Source organism: Leucoraja erinacea, chromosome 2 (genome assembly GCF_028641065.1).
Source record: "Leucoraja erinacea ecotype New England chromosome 2, Leri_hhj_1, whole genome shotgun sequence".
Taxonomy (NCBI): Eukaryota; Metazoa; Chordata; class Chondrichthyes; order Rajiformes; family Rajidae; genus Leucoraja; species Leucoraja erinaceus.
Window position 1 is genome coordinate 22304182 of NC_073378.1, and position 24353 is coordinate 22328534.

General features: G+C 42.9%; 1 protein-coding gene across 1 annotated transcript in view; it reads right to left on the reverse strand.

Annotated features, from left to right (window-relative positions):
• Positions 1–6719, reverse strand: part of plxdc2b (plexin domain containing 2b) — a 476090-nt gene extending 469371 nt beyond the window's left edge. The window contains exons 1-2 of the mRNA XM_055648826.1: positions 6662–6719; positions 5905–6102 (exon numbers count right to left, since the gene is read on the reverse strand). Of these exons, the coding sequence (XP_055504801.1) occupies positions 5905–6102; positions 6662–6719 (256 nt within the window). The remainder of the gene's footprint in view (positions 1–5904; positions 6103–6661) is intronic.
• Positions 6720–24353: the final 17634 nt, after the last annotated feature.

The following is a 24353-nucleotide window of genomic DNA, read 5'->3' on the forward strand; positions in this document are numbered from 1 at the left end:
CATTCTTCGTGACCATGTGGATTTCATCTGCGTGCTCCATTTTCTTCCTACATCCCAAAGGCATGCACGTTAATAATCCTCCAAATTGCTCCTAATGTGTCGGGAGTGGACGAGAAAGTGGATTAACATAGAACTAGCGTGAATAGACAATCGATGATCGGCATGGAATTGATGGGCTGAAGGCCCGTTCCACGCTGTATCCAACATAAATTAAAAACTGTCGCATTTATAGTCATGTGCACAGTATGGTGCAGGTACAATGAAAATCTTACTTACAGCAGCATCCTGTACAGGCACATGGACTCAGACTAAAACACAAATTATACATAACATTTTTTATACAATAAATTTTGCAAGACACTAAAAAGAAAAGGACTATGCAAAAAAAAAACATTGGTGCCAAATATAATCTAAATGCTTATTAAATCTCTTGTCTTGTGTGTGTTTCCGTATGTGTATGTGTTTTTTTTTCAATATCGTCGTCAAAATGCTGCGCGGCAGCGCTGAAAATTTTCCACATTCTTACTCACATTTTTCCCGTCCACGCCACATTCAGTTTCCCTTCTGATTTGATGCTTTATTTCATGTTATTGATGATTAAAGTTTTTAGAAAAGCAAAATTTGAGCAAAACCAACTACTTCCCAGAGACACTCCTCTAGCAGCTTCAACTGATGATGTAATAATGCCATCCACAGTCCACCAATGACAATGGGATAATTTACATAAGGGGCAGAGTCATTAATACCAATGGTAACATGTGAATAGCAGAAGGAAACAAGAGACTCAACAAGAAATAACTGAACATGTCAAGGATCAACGAGAAAGAACACAAAGCAGAGGGGAGCAAGAGACGCAACAAGAAGGAACTGAATGTCGACGATCAACGACAAAGAAGGCAGAACAGAAACTGGCAAGTAAAAAAGAACCATTTGTATTGAGATTTATTTTATTTTAAACAAATAGATTGCTATTTTGATCTAAATGCTTCAGAGTTCATTAATAGATAAAATTGTATTTAGAAATTTAGAAAATTATTTACATCCTGATGAATATCTACCTCTTTCTTACATCATGCCAAGAGAATCATAGAATCATAGAATCATAGAAAGTAGGTGCGAGAGTAGACCACCAGGTCCGTCGAGCCCGCACCGCCATTCGCTCATGGCTGAACACTAAACAGACACACTTACCCACAAACAGTAGACACAAGACACAGAACACAAGACACTACCCTCCCCTTTTTACCGCTATCACCCCTCTCCACCCCAAGAACCTCGTGAAGGGAACAAACGATTTGCAGCATGGTCAAGGAAAGATGCAAAGAGACATCAAGAGGAAATAAAGAGCAGAAGGGAACAAGAGACTCAACAAGAACTAACTGAACATGTCGAGGAACAACGAGAAAGAACGCAAAACAGAGGGGAGCAAGAGAAGCAACAAGAAAGAACTGAACTGAATAAATCTCATTTTTAACATTTAAAAAAGTTAAAATGTTGAAGTATTACATCTTGATCCAGGCACATCCACCACCACCACCATAGTGCTGAGTGATGTGCTATCTAGAGCTTTTCAACATATTACATCCAAATCTAGATAGAAATTGATGTTATTCACATTTTAAGCTCTCTTTTACACTTGTCATGCCAGTCAGGATGTATAGGGTAGAGGTTTCATTTACAATTTAAAAATCCAGAAATTTCCTTGTGGGGGTGTGTGATAGGGGGGTGATCCCCCCCCCCCCCCCCCCCCCAGAAAATTCCAGAATTTTCCTTGTGGGGGATTATTGCCTCCTGTGGGTGCGCCTGTCTCCGGGGTGAGTGCCGATGCCGTGTTCGGGGACCAACACTCCCGTTTGCTCATCTCAATCTTAAGTGACCGATGCCGTTCTCAATCTTAAATGGCCAAGTGACCATTCTGAAACGATGCCCCCTTTTTCTATAGAAACATCCTCTCAGCATCCTTCCCCTTAGATTCTGATATACTTCAATAAAATCCAATGAATAAATGCCCAACCTACTCAACCTTTCTTCATACATCAATCCCTTTCATCCCAGGAACCACCCCCAATGGTTCAACATTACATTCACTTCATAAAGCCAACGTTCCATCAACTTTATGACTATTTGCTATTCAGGCATTTATGTTCATGTCATAGGAGCAGAGGTAGGCTATTCGACCCATCGAGTCTACTCCGCCATTCAATCAGGGGTGATCTATCTTTCCCTCTCAACCCCATTCTCCTACCTTCTCCCCCCTAACCTTTGTCACCCTTACCAATCAAGTATCTGTAAATCTCCACCTTAAAATACCAACTGACGTCCTCCACAGCCACCTGTGACAATGAATTCCACAGCTTCGTCACATTCATATTACGAAACATCCAGATTCCTCTGCAATCTGGCACTTTTTAGATAATAATTTGTTTTTTCATTCTTCCTTCCAAAATAGATCTCCTGCACTTTTCTAAATAATACTCCATCTTCTAATTCTTGTCCACTATATTCCATTGCAGGCCCTTTGCTACTTCCCCATAACTTGCTAACCAACTTATCTGTATCATCAGCAAATATGGCTGCAAGGCACCCTTCATCTAATTGATTGATACAGAGTGTAAATAGTTGAGGTCTCAGTACTGATTCCTGTGGCATCCTATCAGTTATTGAGTGCAATGATAAAAAAGAGTAATTCACCCAAACCATGTTTTATTAATTAACTACGTTGCCCCTAGTCCCATCCATGCCAATACATTATCTCAATTTCCACACATTTCTTTCACTGTAATCTATGCACATTATTGAATGCCTATAATAAATCCAAATACATCTACTGATATCCCCTTATCCATCCTGTAACACACTCAAAGAACATTAGCAAATCTTTCAAACGTCAATTCCCTTTCATAGCACCAAACTGATTCTGCTTGAGTATCTAATTATTATTTTTCTAAATCGTGTATAGTCTTTCCACTGACTGAACAGCATGTAACAAAAAAAGCTTTTCACTCGACTTTGGTACAAGTGACAATAAACTAAATTGAACTCACTGTATTTAGGGTTTAGAGAAAGTAGACCCTCTCACAATACCCTGCAAAATCGATAGAGAGATGGTTGCACTTGCAGGCTACATTCATTCAACTTCCCAGTGATGCAGAGGTAACAAGGTCTTATAAAAGGGGGGGGGGGGGGGGGGGGGGGGGGGGGGTTGTAGTGATCAAAATGAAACTTTAACAAACACAACTTTCTATATTCTTGACTCAAGGCAGTTTGAGTCCCATTGCCTCATAAGCCATCAAGGAAGCATGGGTGTGTGTGTGTATATGCACAGACGCCCATGCAATGGGTCTTTACAAGTAATAGTTTACATAGCACAAGACAGGCTATTTTGCCATCCCCTGTAAGATTGTGAAATGTCATTACTCCACGCTGCAACCCATTCCATCCCCTGGAATGAACTATCATCTTCTGCCAGGCTCTTCCAACCATGGGTGGGCGTCCAGTACTTCATCGCCACCCTCACTCTTCCAACCACAGGAAACGTTGCTCCTCCAAAGTAGTTCACTTACAAGGACTTCTATGTCATGTTCAAATAATCAAGCCACTCGAGGTCTTTCCCCTCCCCTGTAGCCTCTCTCCCTTCTGTGGCTGCCACAGTGTGAATTGTTGCTGACTGGCTACAATGTGAACTGCATCTTTAAAGGCTAATAGTTTCGATGTGGGAATGCATTCAACTATTAACAACATTTAAGCAATATTTAAAAAGGCATTTGAACAGGCACATGGGTAGGAAAAGATTAGATTAATATAGGCCAAAGTAGGCAGGTGAGACGAGCATAGATGGGGCATCTTGGTCGGCATGGACAAGTTGAGCTGAAGGGCCTGCTTCCATGCGGTGTGACTAAGTCTGGTCAGGAACAATAACAAATGTTCCTTCAATCCTTGAACCTATGGACAAATCATCCTAATGCTGTTTCCAATGTTGAGATTTGGCCAATTTCACTTTATTTTTTCGACAGGCAAACAACTCTGTTTTTCACGCACCAAAAAATAGGCGCCATCCAATATCTTGGTCAAAATTCACTTACCAGTTACCTGCGGCGCTATGGAAACCAAACATCCAAAAAAAAGTTTGATTACCCCAAATGTGAACATTTTTCTTTAAAACCCAAAGGCTTGCCAGTCTTGCCAGTCTAATAGTGGAGCACAGTTAGATAAGGATGCATGTATAATGGAATTAGCAATACCTTTAGACGAGGTTGGATATTTGAGGAGCCGAATAGTTTGTTGCCGTATTTTATAATAAAAGATTTGCAGTGAGTGGTACTCGCAATACAGCAACTAACGACAGTGGCTTTGTCATAAGCAGTGAGGGATCTTAGAGGCGTTGCGGACCTGCCGCGGAGCTTCAAGAGGCTGTTTCGTGGACAATAAGTGCATTTGTCACGGTTCGCTTACTGCCAAGGCGATTGCTCAACAAAACAACAGACAAAATCATTCCTTGAATGTGTGTGTGTGTGTGTGTGTGTGTGTGTGCGTGCACGAGAGAGAAATCTTGAATAACAACATCGCCAGCCCGTCAATGGGTCTGCCGGTCTGTGATAACTAACGCCGTTCCCAATTTGGCAACACTTTGAAACAACACACAGCTCTCTCTCAGCGTCCCCCGACTTCAGCCCAACTCCCTGCACTCCCGCCGTCTTCGGCCCATTGCTCAGTCAAAAGTAATTCGTCCAAATCGAAAACAGTTCATTAAATTTCCGACTCCAAATGACCGAGTCTATTGTACACGTTCAAGTGTGCAGTGATCAAAGCAAGCTACACGTCCGTGACACGGTGCAGCGAAGTGCCCCCGTTTCAATGTGCACTGTTTGCGAAACACACCTTATTCAAATCAGCAGCCAAAATGATGTGTCAACGTCGTTTTGTTTTGTTTCTCGTTGTAGTAAAACTACTTAAACATGTGGCGTGCAAACGGGTCCGTTTGATCAGCTCAAAACAAGCGGGCAGCAAAGCGCAAGTTGATTCGGAGCATCGAAGGGAAACGGTGCTCTGCTTCGTACAAAACATTATTCGTTTGGCGCGGAGGTTAAACACAAAGTAGTTAAGTAACAATCTCTAGAACCAAGGGGAAGGAGAACGGGAGCAAGGGAGAAGGAGAGAGGGAAACGCCGGGGAAAGAAGACAATGATAGGAGGCATAAACAGACAGGTTTGGAGTATGAAGGAGTCGTGAGCCCCAGTGACAGCACTCGGGGCTCCTACACCCAACCCCAAGAGAAGACCGAAGTGCCAGATGTGCTAAGTGCACCAGTGAATGGCTCGAAGGGCCGAATGACCTACTCATGTCTGTTGTCTATTGTCTATTCAACGCACATTTTATTTAAAAAAAACATAAAGCATGCTGCTTTCCAACCCAGTCGGAGCATTTATGCAAATCTATGCGGGGATAACAAGTAGAAAAATAAAACAAACACTTTCACTCACTCACCGATAACCTGATTTCATCTCAAATAAACCTCAGGAAACAACCCCGAACACTGGAACCAAACATAAGGGACTCACAAACACACCAAAAACCGTAACAATGCAGTTACCGAGTCACCAAATCCTCCTTAATTCAAGGACCAACATTAACTTTCGTGGATTCAGCAACGCAACCCAGTAAATTCCTCCAGACTTCAGGATAGTAGGAAATAACTCCGGGGAAGAAAGCAACATTTAAAAGCAAAACAAAGTGCTCCCACTTAAAATTAAAACATACACAAGCAACACCAAAAAAAAAAAAACGTCTAGGGAAACGCCGCTCCGTCTGCAGCAGGGAGAGATAAAGTTTAATAAGTCGGCGCTGCGTGCAGCGTTGGTCTTTGTTTTGGGGAGGGAATCTGGAATAAAGCTAAAAATTCCTTACCGGAGTCTGCTGCTCGGTGCTCCTGGCTGTGGCTGAGCCGCGGCAGGTTGGCTAAGGCTCCCAGCAGCAGTAGCCCAGCGCCCAGCAAGCTGCTCTTCCCCACTCGCGCCATCGCCACACAAGTTTGCACTTGCCGACTTGACCAGTCAAATCCTTTCTTGTCCCCTCCTCCGTCTCCTTCCCCCTCACACACACACACTCAAAATGAAAACAAACGTCTCCACCCAGTAATGATATGATTTCATGTAAAAGGAACCACAGGAAACAGCCCCGAAGACAGGATCCAAAAAAAGCGTATTAATGCAATTATCCTGGAGGGCGAGGGGTGTTGGGCGTGAGCCCCAGCCTGCTGAGCCAGGCAGGGGAGATGAGAGAGCAGAACTGACTCCCGTTACTTGGCCGCTCGCTGATGCTACCGTTGCCGCTGCTGCTGCTGCTGCTGCTCCACTAGACTAGAGCGAGAAAGCCGGGCGCTCATACACTGTGTGTGTGTGTGTGTGTGTGTGTATAACCGGAAGTGTTCCTTCTCAAATCTCCACACTTTTTTTCTCCCCCGTTTTCAAATCCATCCACAGAGTGAGTGCGATGTGAGACTGGGTCGGATGCAGCATTCAACGCGCCCCCATCACTTCGGAAGGTGCGGATCGAACCACACCCGCTTCACGCCTGCTCCTGGGCAGCGGAGGTCCGACGTGTCTGCCTGTCTCTGCCGCTGCCGCTGTTCAGCTTGCTCCGGCAATCCTCAGGCAAACTTCACCTTCTTGCTTCACGCTTTGTCCCGGAGTGGCTGTCTGTTCTTGCACCTTATACACCATCTACAGCATATATATATATATATATATATATTCTCCAGCTGAGGAGGTCCGCATTGACACCGCTACTGTTATCAGCGCACAAGCTACTGATTCCCAATGTGCACTTGTTACTTTGACCCACCTAATATGTTCAGCAAATATTTAACCAGCGCGCGTTTAGCATTCGAGCACATTTTCTGACAGCTAAAGTAAAACAAAGAAACGTGGCATCTGAATTGGTTATCGTTCTATAGCAAATTGGCTTTAACATTTGAAATAATGGGGCAATTTGTTTAATACAAAATGTTTTACCCTACTTCAAGCCACAATTATATTTCACACACCGAGTTTACTATATTTGGATAGCGGTTTCCTTCCGCATGGCACACGACCTATTTTCGTATTAATAGCATCCATTCTGACTGGCAGGGTAAATTATGTTAGTTAAAAGTTAACACATTTTCCCCGTCACATTCTTCCCGACAGTTTAGATCAGACTGACTTAAGAAACGGACCTCAACAGTAGTTTCAAAAGAGCACCCTCTAATGTAAGGATGGGGAATAGGTAACCCCATCAGCTCATCTCCGCCTTCAAAGAAATGTTCACAACTTAGGCAGTTGTAACATTTAGAACCACAGCTGTTTACTACAGAATGGCAGACAGTGACTTTTGGGGTGCGCAAGGCTCTGTGCTGGGACCGCGGCTATTTACCATTATACATTAATGATTTAGATGAAGTAACATTAGATTAAAAGTAACATAAGCAAATTTGCAGATGACACAAAGCTGGGTGGCAATGTGAACTGTGAGGAAGATGCTATGAGGATGCAGAGTGACTTGGATTGGTTGGGTGAGTGGGCAGATGTATGGCAGATGCAGTATAATGTTGATAAATGTGAGGTTATTCACTCTGGAGGCAAGAACAGGAAGGAAGATTATTATCTGAATCGTGTCAGGTTAGGAAAAAGGAGATGTACAACGAGACCTGTCTTAGGTGTCCCAGTACATGAGTCACTGAAAGTAAGCGTGCAGGTACAACAGGCAGTGAAGATAGCTAATGGCATGTTGGCCTTCATAAAAAGAGGTTTGGGAGCAAAGAGGTCATTCTGCAGGACCCTGGTGAGACCACACCTGGAGTATTGTGTGCAGTTTTAGTCGCCTAATTTGAGGAAGGACATTCTTGATATTGAGGGAGTGCAGTGTAGGTTCACGAGGTTAATTCCCAGGATGGTGGGACTATCATTTGATGAAAGAATGGAGTGACTGGGCTTTTTTCACTGGAATTTAGAAGGATGAGAGAGGATCTTATAGAAAACAATAAAATGATTAAGGGATTGGACACGCTAGGTGCAGGAAACATGCTCCCGATGTTGGGGGAGTACAGAACCAAGGACCATAGTTTAAGAATAAGGGGCCGGCCATTTAGAACTGAGATGAGGAAAAACTTTTTCACACAGAGAGTTGCGAATTTGTGGAATACTCTGCCTCAGAAGCCAATTCACTAGATGCATTCAAAAGAGAATTAGATAGAGCTCTTAGGGCTAGCGGAATCAAGGGGTATGGGGAGAAGGATGGAACGGGGTTTGATTGTGGATGATCAGCCATGATCACATTGAATGGCGGTGCTGGCTCTAAGGGCCAATGGCCTACTCTTGCACCAATTGTCTATGTATCTATGTATGAAATGTAATTTATTTCATGAGAGTGTTTTCTTGTGTGTGGGTGGTCATATGGTCATAAGTGATAGGAGCAGAACTCAGCTGATCAAGTTTGGTCTCTCATTCAATCATGGCAGATCTATCTCTCTCTCCTAATCCCATTCTCCCACTTTCTCCCCATAACCCCTGACACCCGTACTAATCCAGAATCTATCTATCTCTGCCTTAAAAATATCTGATTTTGCCTCCTCACAAAAAGAATTGCACAGTTTCACCACCTTCTGACTAAAGAAATTCCAAAAACAATGTCCTTTAATTCTGAGACTATGACTCTAGTCCTAGATTCTCCCACTAGTGGATACATCCTCTCCACATCCACTCTTTCCAAGCCTTTCATTATTCGAAAAGTTTCAATGAGGTCCCCACTCATCCTTCGAAACTCCAGTGAGTACAGGCCCAGTGCCATCAAACGCTCATCAAATGTTAACCCACTCATTCCTGGGATCATTCTTGTAAACCTCCTCTGGACCTTTTTCAGAGCCAGCACATCCATCATCAAGTATGGGGCCCAACATTGTTCACAATTGTGTGTGTGTGTTTGGCATTTTAAATGAGACTGAAAATACATATAGAAACATGGAATTGCAGATGCTGTTGGACAAAATAATACGCAAAGTGCTGGAGTAACACAGCATGTCAGGTAGCATCTGAAAGGTCACCTACCCATGATCTGCAGAGATACTGCCTGACCCGCTGAGTAAAGGCCTGTCCCACCAGCATGTGCCTGCATGCGGCAAGCGCGACCAAACCAGAAGCAGGGGCCGTGCGGAGGTCGAATGAGTGACATGAAGTTCGAACGAAGTCCGCGGGAAGTTCACGCGTGACATACGACATTGAGGCAGCTGTGGACCGGCAGGCCGTTGCCGCGCAGAATTTTTGAACACGGTCAGTTTTCCGGAGCCCCGCGCGATGTCGGGACCAGCTCCGCACAACTCCATACGGCTCTGGCGATCGAAGTGGGACCGGCCCCGCGAGGCTGTACGGCTCCAGCGACCAGATTAGGTCGCACTTGCCGCATGCAGGCGCATGCTGGTGGGACCGGCCCTTTAGGTCGTGCTTGCCGCATGGAGTCGCATGTTCGTGGGACAGGCCCTTTACTCTAGCACTTTGTGTCTTTGTTTGAAAGTCACCCCATCTGAAATGTATTTTGGTTTAGTTTTGTTTATTTATTGTCATGTGTAAAGATACAGTGGAATGCTTGTCTCCATGCTATCCAGTCAAATCATTCCATACGTTAGTATAATAGATCCCCTTCTGGAACAGCATGCAGAGAGTCCAGTGCCATTTGCAACTTCCAAGTCTCTGAAAAGCTCAATCTTGGCCTAAGGAGATATAAAACCATAAGACATAGGTGCAGATCAAAGCCCATTGAGTACTCTCATCATGAGTCATGATTGTGGCTTATCTATTTTTCCCCTCTCAACTCCATTCTCCTGCCTTCTTTCCATAGCCATTACTAATCAAGAACTTATGAATCAATCCTGCCAGTTTACAGACGGAAAATGAAGCACAAGGCACCAGTGAAGAGAATAATAGAGCAGTGGTCTGTGGAGGCCAAGGGTCTTCTTCAGGACTGCCTTATGTCAGTGGACGGGTGCCTATCCAAGACCACTTCATCCAGCTGAATGAGTATAACTCAGTCATCACTGGTTTCATCAAGAATGTGTTGATGATTGCATTCCGACAAAGATTCTATCCTAACTAGAAACCTTAGATGAACAGAGATTCATTCTCTGCTAAAGTCCAGATCGGAGGCTTTGAAGATGGATGATCTGTGTTGTACAAGGAGGCCAATTATATTCTCTATAAAGCTATCAGTGATGTTAAAAGAGGATTCCAAAACAAGCTGGATGATTCAGTCAATCAAACGATTTTCCGATGACATGTGTTCAAGAAGGAACTGCAGATGCTGGAAGATCGAAGGTACACAAAAATGCTGGAGAAACTAAGCGGGTGCAGCAGCATCTATGTAGCGAAGGAAATAGGCGACGTTTTGGGCCGAAACCCTTCTTCAGACTGATGGGGGGTGGGGGGGGAGAAGGAAGGAAAAAGGGAGGAGGAGGAGCCCAAGGGCGGGGAGATGTGAGGAGACAGCTCGAGGGTTAAGGAAGGGGAGGAGACAGCAAGGGCTAGCAAAACTGGGAGAATTCAACGTTCATGCCATCCAGACGTAAGCAACCCAGGCGGAATATGAGGTGCTGTTCCTCCAATTTCCAGTGTTGCTCACTCTGGCAATGGAGGAGACCCAGGACAGAAAGGTCGGATTGGGAATGGGAGGGGGAGTTGAAATGCTGAGCCACCGGGAGTTCAGGTAGGTTATTGCGGACTGTCAGATGGTTGTGGCAGGGGAGAACACCAACAAAATTAGGGGTGATCTCTGGCAGCAACATATCTCTACCAGATGAACTCAATGTCTCATGTCTGTTTTGAGAAGGCAGACAAAGCTCCATCTTGGTGCATCATCCCATACTGCTGGCTGTGTCCCACACATCTCGGTGGCAGAAGTCAGATCTGCACTCACGAGTGTAAACTATCGTAAACCAGTCGGCCTGGATGAAGTCCCTGGACAGATTCTGATATTGTGTGCCTATCAATTTGCCGCAGTCATCACTAACATCTTCAACCTTTCACTTTAGTAGTCTACTGCCCCCTATCTGCTTCCAGGAAACCTCGCATCAACCTAGTTCCCTAGAAAATAAAATGACCTGTCTCAATGGCAACCATCCAGTGGGTCTAACATCAAACGTAATGAAATGCTTTGAAAGATTGGTGATGGCCCAGCAGCATCAGCGTCCCGGACAAAATAGACCACTTGAAATTTCTGTACCGGAGAAATAGCTCCACGCAGGACGCTACCCCTCTTGTATGTCATTCACCTTCACAATAAGAACACCTATGTCAAGAAGCTATTCCTAGACCACTGCTCAGTGTTCAACACACTAATACTGAATAAGCTCACTTCTAAGCTCCTGGACCTTGGCCTCCACCTGCAACTGGCTTCTGGACTTCTTGACTAGAGACCTCAGTCAGTTAGAATTTGACATATACATTTCCTCCACCTTGACCCTGTGTAGTGGCAAACCTCAGGGTTGTGTGCTTAGTCCTTTGCTCTCCACCACATACTCACACACGTTGTGGTGAAGTTCAATGCCAATTCCATTTTTAAGTTTGCCGATGATACCAAGGTTGTCAACCTGATCAACAACAACCATGATGCAGTATACAGGAAGGAGTTTGGGAACCTTGTGTCATGGTGTCACGACAACAACCTGGCTCTTAAAAAAGACACAAAGTGCTAGAGTAACTCAATGGACCAGGCGGGATCGGGTCTGACACTTCTAGAAACCCACCCGAAAGGTCATCTATCCATATACTCCCGAGATGCTGTTACTCCAGCACATTGTGCCTTTTTTAAATTGTAATTGTAATACCAGCATCTCCAATTCCTTGTTTCTCCAAGCTAGCTCTTAATGGCAGCAAGACGGAAGAGTTATCTGTTGACCTAAAAAAATGAGCAGGTAAAGACAACTCTGATCTCCTCTCCAGAGGTGGTTGACAGCTCCAAGTTCTATATCATCAGCAGTTTAACTGATCCCTTCACACTGATGCAGTGATCAATCAAATGCATTAGTGTATTTTGTTTGGCACCTGAGAAGGCATTTCCACAAGGATTCTCTCAAGCGTCTGAGATGTGCGATAAAACGTTTTCTGATGGGATGTTTCTCAGCTTGGTTTGCCTTTGCTCTGCTCTTGGCCACCTACACCTGCAGCGAGTGCTGAACTTAGCTCCGCCTGTCATTAGCTCATTACTTCCTTCCATCCGGACCATCTTCAAGGTGTGTTGCATCAGGCAGCCTCAAAGTATTGTCAAGGATGCCTATTACCCTGGTGATTCACTCTTCTCCTTTCTACATGCTGAGAGAAGATACAGGAGTTTGAAAGGCCAGACATCTTGACTGAAGAACAGCATCTTCCCCACTGCTATCTGACTCTTGAACTAATCACCTCTTTCACAGCTCCTTCCCGGAAGTGCTGTCACATGGAGTATGTGACAGCACTTCCGGGACTCTCAACTTTATCTCATTCGGTTATTCCGCTACTGCACTTTTTTGCACTATTTTTTGGATGCTTTTTTGTACTATTATGCACCATTTGCACTATTATGCACCATTTGCACTCTTGTACTATTTAACCATATAATAACCATATAACAATTACAGCACGGAAACTGGCCATCTCGGCCCTACAAGTCCGTGCCGAACAATTTTTTTTTCCCCTTAGTCCCACCTGCCTGCACTCATACCATAACCCTCCATTCCCTTCTCATCCATATGCCTATCCAATTTATTTTTAAATGATACCAATGAACCTGCCTCCACCAATTCCACTGGAAGCTCATTCCACACCGCTACCACTCTCTGAGTAAAGAAGTTCCCCCTCATATTACCCCTAAACTTCTGTCCCTTAATTCTGAAGTCATGTCCTCTTGTTTGAATCTTCCCTATTCTCAAAGGGAAAAGCTTGTCCACATCAACTCTGTCTATCCCCCTCATCATTTTAAAGACATCTATCAAGTCCCCCCTTAACCTTCTGCGCTCCAGAGAATAAAGACCTAACTTATTCAACCTATCTCTGTAACTTACTTGTTGAAACCCAGGCAACATTCTAGTAAATCTCCTCTGTACTCTCTCTAATTTGTTGACATCCTTCCTATAATTGGGCGACCAAAATTGTACACCATACTCCAGATTTGGTCTCACCAATGCCTTGTACAATTTTAACATTACATCCCAGCTTCTATACTCAGTTTTATATATTTACAGCTTAGCACGTATTTAGTGTTGTATCTATAGCGTGAGCTTCATGCGAACAAGGAATTTCATTGCACAATGCTCTATATGGCAATAAATTAATCAGAACTGAAAACTGAAAATCTAGAGAAGATGTAAATCTGAGGAGAGGAATGAAATTTGAGACAGACAGAAAAACGTGTAAGAAATGCTGGAACAAGGCTGGCTGATTGTTGAATTCATTGTTGAATCTTGAATATTTTAATCTGTAATGTGCCGAGTTAGGTGATCAGGTGCCGTATCTCAGGATTATTTTAAGCTCTGTTAGTGCAGTGTTGGAGGCCAAAGACAGAAAGGTCAGCATAGAAGTGGGATGGAGAATGAAAGGAAAAGACAACTGGAAGCTGCCAGAAAACAGTGACAAAATCTGTCTTTTACTTTCTTGATGTAGAGGAGACAATGTTGTGGTAACAGCAGAATAGGCAACATTTCTGGAGAGAAGGAATGGGTGACATTTTGGGTCTGAAGAAGGGTCTCAACCCGAAATGTCACCCATTCCTTCTTTCCCGAGATGCTACCTGTCCCACTGAGTTACTCCAGCATTTTGTGTCTACCTCCGATGTAAACCAGCATCTGCAGTTCTTTCCTACGCAGACAATGTTGTGGGCTCTAAATTAGAAGAGGTGCAAATGACTTATTGTATCATTGAGGTGGGTTTGGTTTTCTAGAGAAAGAAAGGAATCAGCTGAATGTTTTCAGTATTTCCTGTTTTTTTTAATTACATAGTTAATGAAATGTAATGTTAAAATTGTACAAGGCATTGGTGAGGCCAATTCTGGAGTATGGTCTACAATTTTGGTCGCCTAATTATAGGAAGGATGTCAACAAAATAGAGAGAGTACAGAGGAGATTTACTAGAATGTTGCCTGAGTTTCAGCAACTAAGTTACAGAGAAAGGTTGACCAAGTTAGGTCTTTATTCTTTGAAGCGCAGAAGGTTAAGGGGGGACTTGATAGAGGTCTTTAAAATGATGAGAGGGATAGACAGAGTTGACGTGGAAAAGCTTTTCCCACTGAGAGTAGGGAAGATTCAAACAAGAGGACATGACTTGAGAATTAAGGGACAGAAGTTTAGGGGTAACATGAGGGGGAACTTCTTTACTCAGAGAGTGGTAGCTGTGTGGAATGAGCTTCCAGTGGAGGTGTTGGAGGCAGGTTCGATTTTATCATTTAAAAATAAATTGGATAGTTATATGGACGGGAAAGGAATGGAGGATTATGGTCTGAGTGCAGGTAGATGGGACTAGGGGAGAATAAGTGTTCGGCACGGACTAGAAGGGCCGAGATGACCTGTTTCCGTGCTGTAATTGTTATATGGTTATAAGTGCAATTAGGTTAATTGTTAATAAAGTTACTGTTTATATGCAAACATATATGGTTTATCTTGAACACTACAGTCTCTGAAATTGGGATACCTCTTATTTTTGAAATTATGTAGAATCAATATTTTTCTCATTTCATAGAAACATAGAAACATAGAAACATAGAAATTAGGTGCAGGTGTAGGCCATTCGGCCCTTCGAGCCTGCACCGCCATTCAATATGATCATGGCTGATCATCCAAGTCAGTATCCCGTACCTGCCTTCTCTCCATACCCTCTGATCCCCTTAGCCACAAGGGCCACATCTAACTCCCTCTTAAATATAGCTTAAATATATATTTCACTGGTGAAAAGATTATGTACCTTCACACATATCTTATAGAGGTGTATAAAATTATGAGAGGAATAGATCGGGTAGACGCACAGAGTGTCTTGCCCAGGTTAGGTGAATCGAGATCCAGAGTACATAGGTTTAAGGTGAAGGGGAAAAGATTTAATTTGAATCTGAGGGGTAACTATTTCACACAAAGTGTGATGGGTGTATGGAACAAGCTACGAAAGGAGGTAGTTGAGGCAGGGACTATCCCAACATTTAAGAAACAGTTAGACAGGCACATGGATAGGACAAGTTTGGAGGGATATGGACCAAACGTGGGCAGGTGGGACTAGTGTAGCTGGGGCATGCTGGTCGGTGTGGGCAAGTTTGGGCCAAAGGGCCTGTTTCCACACTGCATCACTCTATGACTCTATATTTCCACTTCATGAAGCTTCACAATAAGCCTAGGGTTATAACCTTAAGGCTGCCAACAATCTTTGCCTATCTTGGATCGACATAATGTGTAGGAAGGAACTGCAGATGTTGGTTTACACCGAAGATAGACACAAAATGCTGGAGTAACTCAGCGGGACCAACAGCATCTCTGGATAGAAGGAATGGGTGATGTTTTGGGTCAAGACCCGAAAGTCTGAAGAAGGGTCTTGACCCAAAATGTCACCCATTCCTTCTATCCAGAGATGCTGCCTGTCCTGCTGAGTTACTGCAGCATTTTGTGTATTTCTACATACATTTGTTTTGGAAAGATCTGCGCATGAGTGGAGAACAAAATATCTCTGTGTATACGCAGTACCTCAGTGCCAAATTAGACCTCCACACCATCAGAAATGAAAACAGAACATAAACCTGGTAAAATGTACTTGTTTGGGGAAGTAACATTATTGAGAAATAAAATCACCAAAACGAGAATACTGTTTATCCTAAATTATTTCTACTTTGTAGAGGGGCGTTTCCAATGTTCCAGTGGTATTTTGTATTTTGTCCCACGCAATCGGATATTGGCTCACGTCAGTACTTGCTTGTGCAGGAATTGATGTTAAAAGACGTGGGTAATATTCACAAAGGTGTGGCTGCATTGAGAACAATTCCCAGGCTTGAATGTCAGCAATGATTTTGGTAACCGATTGTAGTCCAATTTTTCACACCTTGGGCGGGTTAAATGGGAATGCAAATTCAAAAACAAGCCAAATAATCATTTTATCCAGAGCCACCTCTGTCCTATCTGTCCTTTCAATATAGATCCAGTTTATCCATTAGTCAGAGAAATATTTATTTAAAATTGAACATGCACACACAAGCGGCATTTACAATGTGTAGTTGCGCAATTGACATCAAAGGTATCAAAGGTATTTTATTAGTCACATTCACATACACCCAGGTGTAGTGAAGTGAAATGCTTTTTGCCATTTTGCAGCACATAAAAAAAGATTACAGACATAACACCAATGAGAGTCTTAAAAACACATAGAACCCCCCCCCCCCCCCCCCCCCCCCACAATGGCTCCCACCATGAGGGAAGGCACAAAGTCCAGTCCCCAACCCCAGTTCACCCATAGTTAGGCCCATTGAGGCCTCCACAGTTGCCTCTACGGAGGCCCGATGTTCCTGACCGTTCTCGCCGGGTGATGTTGCTCCGGCGTCGGGAGAGTCCTCACAGCGGCTTGGGACACCTGGAACGGCCGCTTCCGCATTGGAGGCCACGGCTTCCGAAGCTGTCAAGGCCGCGCTGGTTGGAGCTCCACAACTGGCGATCTCATCTAGAGATCCCAGGCTCCCGGTGTAAAGTTCAGCGCCGCCGCCCGCAGCTGGTCGCTCCACAGTCCCGTAGCTCCGCGATGTTTTACCTGGCGGTCTCAGCTCCAGCGCGGCGACCCAGGCAAGGCATCGCCCGCTCCGCAATAGCGCTCCAGCGCTGGGCCGCCGCGGGTTCTGGGTGGTCCCCGACAGGAAATCTAGAGAGCAAGCCTGGATATCAGCACTGGAATTCATAAAATAATGGAGCTTTGACACTTTCAAGCTGCAATTAAAGAATGCCAATTTAGATATGTCAAGGTAACGTCAACTCACTTATTAAAGTGGGAGGAAATAATTTTGAAAACATGCTCTACCAGTCTTTGATTACATATCAGGTCTCCAGAACTGACTCAGTATGTTGAAATGTTTAAGGAAAATAACAATGCTTTTTGAGTGGTTGTCATTGTAATGAAAGGAGTGCTCTGGTGTATAATGGATTAGCCAGCCAGTTTAAACTCTGCTGAGTTCAGCTTTTGGGAAATTAGTTTAAAATTGGATGTGTTTATTTAGTTCTCACATTGTAAATAGCACTTAGATTTTATGTGAAATCCTAGTGTTCTGTTGCATTTAGCATTCTATCTGCACAAGATGAATTGCTGACCCAATTATGCTTATTAACACTTGAAATTCATTCATCATTTTTCAACATTATTTTTGAAGGTTACTTGTTATTGACATTGGAGGATGCTAGCGTAAATAGCTCGTTCTAAGCTCTCCCCGTCTAGTTTCAGTCAATAAAATACTGAATCAAGCACTTGAGCAACTAAGCTTTATTTTAGATAACACAACACAAATTCCCCAATACAATACCTAGCCACCGTGGGTTCGATCCATGTATCTGCTTGGTCAAGCCCTTCTAGCCTCCTGCAAGCAGAGACACGCCAAAAGGTCATGCAGTCCCAAGCGTTCTGATGTCCAGAAGATCAACATCAGACCTCGTGGGAGCTACCTTTTATTGGTCCCCGAACCTTGAGGGGCCAAACCACAAGTGGTCTCTATACAGTCCAATAACACTTATCGATTAATACAGTACATGATAGACAGTTCCCTAACCCAATAACACAGTAACTAATACATTGTATCTGGGAAGGCTTTGAGATGGAAGTTAACATTATGCAACATGTGCCCTGGGATTCAGACAACCCAGACAAAGCTAACATTTCAACCAATCAACAACTATACAAATAAGGATTTGCAACATTATTTACACAATGTATATCTGGTTGGCATTGATCCATTCATTTCCATGCATTTTATACCTTATTGTAAGACCCTGCAGATGTCCCATTCTTTCTCTGTAGCTCTTATCTAGGCCACACACAAACTGGCACCATTCAGCAGCTTGTCTCAGTTCTGCAAAGGCACATTTAACTTGACCAAAATGGCCCAGCAGCACACAAGCCTTTACTCCATTTTATACCATGGCTGCTCCAATTTAGCAAGGATTAACGTTACTTCCTTTTATCATATATGATAAACCATCATTTATGATAACCAAATAATCAGATATACATATGTGTATTACACTCTCAAGCTATTAACAACAACAAGATGATGATGTTTCTTCCCAGAATCTTATCAAGCTTCCCGAGTTTTCGTGCGAGTAGCTTCACAATTTTTGTCTGATGAGTCTTCACCTCCCGAGTTTCGTGGGCGCGAGTCCCCTACATCCATGTTCTAAATCCTTCCATCCCTTTCCATAGTTAAGCCTATAATTCCTAAGAAAACTTGGGACAAAGCAAGTTACCATTTGTTACCCATACATTCATCCATTGTACTATTAATATGCTGTCAGTCACAAGCCCTTTTCTATTTCACTATCACTATTCTGTTCTATAATATCTTTACTATCCTAGGATCAACACAAATCAACCCTCTCCGTATTCGCATGATGTTCTTCAATGTATATCTGATGATGGTTTCTCATATACATTTCAGCTGGGTTCAGTCCAGATTTCCCTACAGGCGTGACACTTATTTAAAGCAAACCATGAGGAATGTTTCAATTCAACCAAATTCAGTCTCAGCCTTCAATTTAATATTTTGAGTTTCAGGGTCCATCTCACCCTTCTCATTCCACCGCTTGTGGTCGATAACACAACTTAATCCAATTCCTGTGGAATTCCCAGCTGTTCAATTTAATCAATTAATTTCCATATGTTGTTAATTTATAAAGCCAATTAAGAATGCTGAATCTAGGGACAATTTCTTTACACCTTGATAATAGAAGCTGCTTTACTATCAAGGGTTAGACAAATTTAGATCCACCAGTCAAATACATAGACTCTGACGCAAGTACCCATTCCCTTATTGCTCCTTCTAATGCAATAAGACCTCTTGCCTGACAAAAATCATGAGTTGTCTCAAGTAGATTTGTTAGTTACGTCATTATATATTCTACATGACATTCTGGCATTATTTTTTAACTAAGGGTAACAAAGTAATCTTAAAATGCTTAACTGGATTTGTGACATAATTCTGTAAAAATATATAGTTTTGGAAAGTAAAAGAGTACAATTATAGATATAACTCAATATAACTCAATATTGTACAACAATGGTCCACAAAATTATCAACCAGGTGGTTAGAACCAGCCCAGGTCAGTCTGTTCCGGTAGTAATCATTCACATGTGAATTAAATCCCACTGTCCCAGGGGATTCCCTGGCCCATGAGAGCTCAATGTTCAGGATAATGTTGGGAACATTAAGCCATACATCAGGAGCACACAGCCACCAATGTAAGTGGCAAAGGAAGCAGACCAACTCCCAGGCATATGTGGCGAAGTGTGTGTATCACACATTGACCTCAGTATCTACCACAAACCTAAAATAAGGGATTCAAAGATGTCATCCTCAATGTTCAGAGACCACTTAAGAAGAAGATAAGTAAGAAATATTTGAGCAATTGATTAAGTATTTTGTAAATTCATTATTGCAATGACTCCAGTTGCAATAAGCGATTTGGAACAATAGAGATCTTCCATGTGGATTCTCTGTTTAAAGGGAACTTCACAAGCTAATTTGATGGTATTTGACGGAAGAAGGGTCCCAACCTGAAACGTCACCTATCCATGTTCTCCAGAGATGCTGCCTGACCTGCTGAGTCATTCCAGCACTTTGTGTCTTCATTTGATGGCATTTGTTTATATAGAAAGTATATTATTTTTGGTAATTCACTACTCCCTAATCTCCGTGAATGTCATGTACCATCAATTGTAGATTGAAAATATTATAAGGAACAGCCTGGTTACATCCATAAACCAGGTCACGTCTCTTTACAATGCAGAGGAAATTAAAATGGGGACTGCAGGCAAGGTGAACAAGAACTAAGAGGATGCAGAGAGATAAATCTGAAAAAAAACTGAAGGCAGAAGTAAAAACAAAGGAAGTGAGGGCATTTCAAGATAGGTTTTCAAATAGATGAGATTTTTTTTGGCCAAGTCAAATCAAATCAAGTTTTACTGTCTTATGAACATGAATGGTGAAACACTTGCATACTGTAGCACCACAGGCACATAGATGTAGGCAAAACACAAAAACATAGACATATAAATTACACATGAATTCCACAAGATAATGAAAAGAAAATATTTTGTATCAAACAATTCATTAGTGCAGAAGTACACAATTAGAAAACATGTCGACGATAGCACATTAGGTGTTTCATCGCTGAGGTAGGAGTTCTGTAGGTCAGTACAAGATCCTGATAGTTGTAGGTACACAAAAATGCTGGAGACACTCAGCGGGTGCAGCAGCATCTATGGAGCGAAGGAGATAAGCAACGTTTCGGGCCGAAACCCTTCTTCAGACACTTCGCTCCATAGATGTTGCTGGACCCGCTGAGTTTCTCCAGCATTTTTGTGGACCTTCGATTTTCCAGCATTTGCAGTTCCTTCTTCAATACCTGGTAGTTGTAGGATAGTTTCTATTTCTGAACCAGGCGGTGCAGGACTTCAGATGTCTGTATCGCTTTCCCAATGGTACCTGCGAGAAGAGAGCATAGCCCAGATGGTGGGGATCCTTGATAGAAACATAGAAACATAGAAATTAGGTGCAGGAGTAGGCCATTCGGCCCTTCGAGCCTGCACCGCCATTCAATATGATCATGGCTGATCATCCAACTCAGTATCCCGTCCCTGCTTTCTCTCCATACCCTCCGATCCCCTTAGCCACAAGGGCCACATCTAACTCCCTCTTAAATATAGCCAATGAACTGGCCTCAACTACCCTCTGTGGCAGAGAGTTCCAGAGATTTACCACTCTCTGTGTGAAAAAGGTTTTTCTCATCTCGGTTTTAAAGGATTTCCCCCTTATCCTTAAGCTGTGACCCCTTGTCCTGGACTTCCCCAACATCGGGAACAATCTTCCTACATCTAGCCTGTCCAACCCCTTAAGAATTTTGGAAGTTTCTATAAGATCCCCTCTCAATCTCCTAAATTCTAGAGAGTATAAACCAAGTCTATCCAGTCTTTCTTCATAAGACAGTCCTGACATCCCAGGAATCGGTCTGGTGAACTTTCTCTGCACTCCCTCTATGGCAATAATGTCCTTCCTCAGGTTTGGAGACCAAAACTGTATGCAATACTCCAGGTATGGTCTCACCAAGACCCTGTACAACTACAGTAGAACCTCCCTGCTCCTATACTCAAATCCTTTTGCTATGAATGCTAACATACCATTCGCTTTCTTCACTGCCTGCTGCATCTGCATGCCTACTTTCAATGACTGGTGTACCATGACACCCAGGTCTCGCTGCATCTCCTCTTTTCCTAATCGGCCACCATTTAGATAATAGTCTGCTTTCCTGTTTTTGCCACCAAAATGGATAACCTCACATTTATCCACATTATACTGCATCTGCCAAACATTTGCCCACTCACCCAGCCTATCCAAGTCACCTTGCAGTGTCCTAGCATCCTCCTCATAGGTAACACTGCCCCCCAGCTTAGTGTCATCCGCAAACTTGGAGATATTGCCTTCAATTCCCTCATCCAGATCATTAATATATATTGTAAATAGCTGGGGTCCCAGCACTGAGCCTTGCGGTACCCCACTAGTCACTGCCCGCCATTTTTAAAGGACCCGTTTACTCCTACTCTTTGCTTCCTGTTTGCCAGCCAGTTCTCTATCCACATCAATACTGAACCCCCAATGCCATGTGCTTTAAGTTTGTATACTAATCTCTTATGTGGGACCTTGTCGAAAGCCTTCTGGAAGTCCAGATACACCACATCCACTGGTTCTCCCCTATCCACGCTACTAGTTACATCCTCGAAAAATTCTATAAGATTCGTCAGACATGATTTACCTTTCGTAAATCCATGCTGACTTTGTCCAATGATTTCACCACTTTCCAAATGTGCTGCTATCCCATCTTTAATAACTGTCTCTAGCAGTTTCCCCACTACCGTTGTTAGACTAACTGGTCTGTAATTCCCCGTTTTCTCTCTCCCTCCCTTCTTAAAAAGTGGGTTTACGTTTGCTACCCGCCTATCCTCAGGAACTACTCTGGAATCTAAAGAGTTTTGAAAGATTATTACTAATGCATCCACTATTTCTGGAGCTACTTCCTTAAGTACTCTGGGATGCAGCCTATCTGGCCCTGGGGATTTATCGGCCTTTAATCCATTCAATTTACCCAACACCACTTCCCGACTAACCTGGATTTCACTCAATTCCTCCAACTCCTTTGACCCGCGGTCCCCTGCTATTTCCGGCAGATTATTTATGTCTTCCTTAGTGAAGACGGAACCAAAGTAGTTATTCAATTGGTCCGCCATATCCTTGTTCCCCATGATCAACTCACCTGTTTCTGACTGCAAGGGACCTACATTTGTTTTAACTAATCTCTTTCTTTTCACATATCTATAAAAACTTTTGCAATCAGTTTTTATGTTCCCTGCCAGTTTTCTTTCATAATCTATTTTTCCTTTCCTAATTAAGCCCTTTGTCCTCCTCTGCTGGTCTCTGAATTTCTCCCAGTCCTCTGGTATGCTGCTTTTTCTGGCTAATTTGTACGCATCATCCTTCGCTTTGATACTATCCCTGATTTCCCTTGTTATCCACGGATGCACTACCTTCCCTGATTTATTATTTTGCCAAACTGGGATGAACAATTTTTGTAGTTCATCCATGCAGTCTTTAAATGTCTTCCATTGCATATCCACTGTCAACCCTTTTAGAATTAATTGCCAGTCAATCTTGGCCAATTCACGTCTCATACCCTCAAAGTTACCTTTCTTTAAGTTCAGAACCATTGTTTCTGAATTAACAATGTCACTCTCCATCCTAATGAAGAACTCAACCATATTATGGTCACTCTTGCCCAAGGGGGCACGTACAACAAGACTGCTAACTAACCCTTCCTCATTACTCAATACCCAGTCTAAAATAGCCTGCTCTCTCGTTGGTTCCTCTACATGTTGATTTAGATAACTATCCCGCATACATTCCAAGAAATCCTCTTCCTCAGCACCCCTGCCAATTTGATTCACCCAATCTATATGTAGATTGAAGTCACCCATTATAACTGTTTTGCCTTTGTCACACGCATTTCTAATTTCCTGTTTGATACCATCTCCAACTTCACTACTACTGTTAGGTGGCCTGTACACAACACCCACCAGCGTTTTCTGCCCCTTAGTGTTTCGCAGCTCCACCCATACTGATTCCACATCGTCCAAACTAATGTCCTTCCTTTCCATTGCGTTAATCTCCTCTCTAACCAGCAACGCTACCCCACCTCCTTTTTCTTTCTCTCTATCCCTCCTGAATATTGAATATCCCTGGATGTTCAGCTCCCAGCCTTGGTCACCCTGGAGCCATGTCTCCGTGATCCCAACTATATCATAATAATTAATGGCTATCTGCACGTTCAACTAATCCACCTTATTACGAATACTCCTTGCATTGAGACACAAAGTCTTCGGGCTTGTTTTTACAACTTTCTTACCCCTTATACTATTATGTTGAAAAGTGGCCCTTTTTGATTTTAGCCCTGGTTTTGTCTGCCTGCCACTTTTAGTTTTCACCTTGCTACCTATTGCTTCTACCCTCATTTTACAACCCCCTGCCTCTTGCTCTTGCACCTACCCCCCTGCCAGGTCAGATGTCAGATGTATATTGTTGACAGATGCTGCTTTCTTGAGGCAGCACTTCACGTAGATGCTTTGAATGGTGAGGATGGGTGTGCCTATGATAGACCAGGCTGCCCACCACTCTCTACAACCTTTTGTGTTCCTCTGCACTGGAATCACAAACATGATACTCACAAACAAAGTCACTTAATTCACATTCATTCTGATTATATTAAGTAATTTATTGTGTTATCATCAACTATGGGTTAATATAATAATGAAAAATTATTTTCAAACATAGAGAATGAATACCAACTGTTTTCCCAGAATGGTAAAATCCCCCTTTAATATTTGCCACTTAGAGAAATGGCAAAAGGGCCAAAAAGAGATAAAATGTGTTTTAATCCAGTGAGTTAATAATATCTGCAATGTATCACCTGAAAGGATTATAAAACCAGTGCCAATAGAAATTTTTCGAAAGGGATTTAGATTTAAAAAAACCTTAGGAAGAAAGCATTCTGTGACTATAAGAAAAGATCAGAGGTGAGGCCAATTAGACAG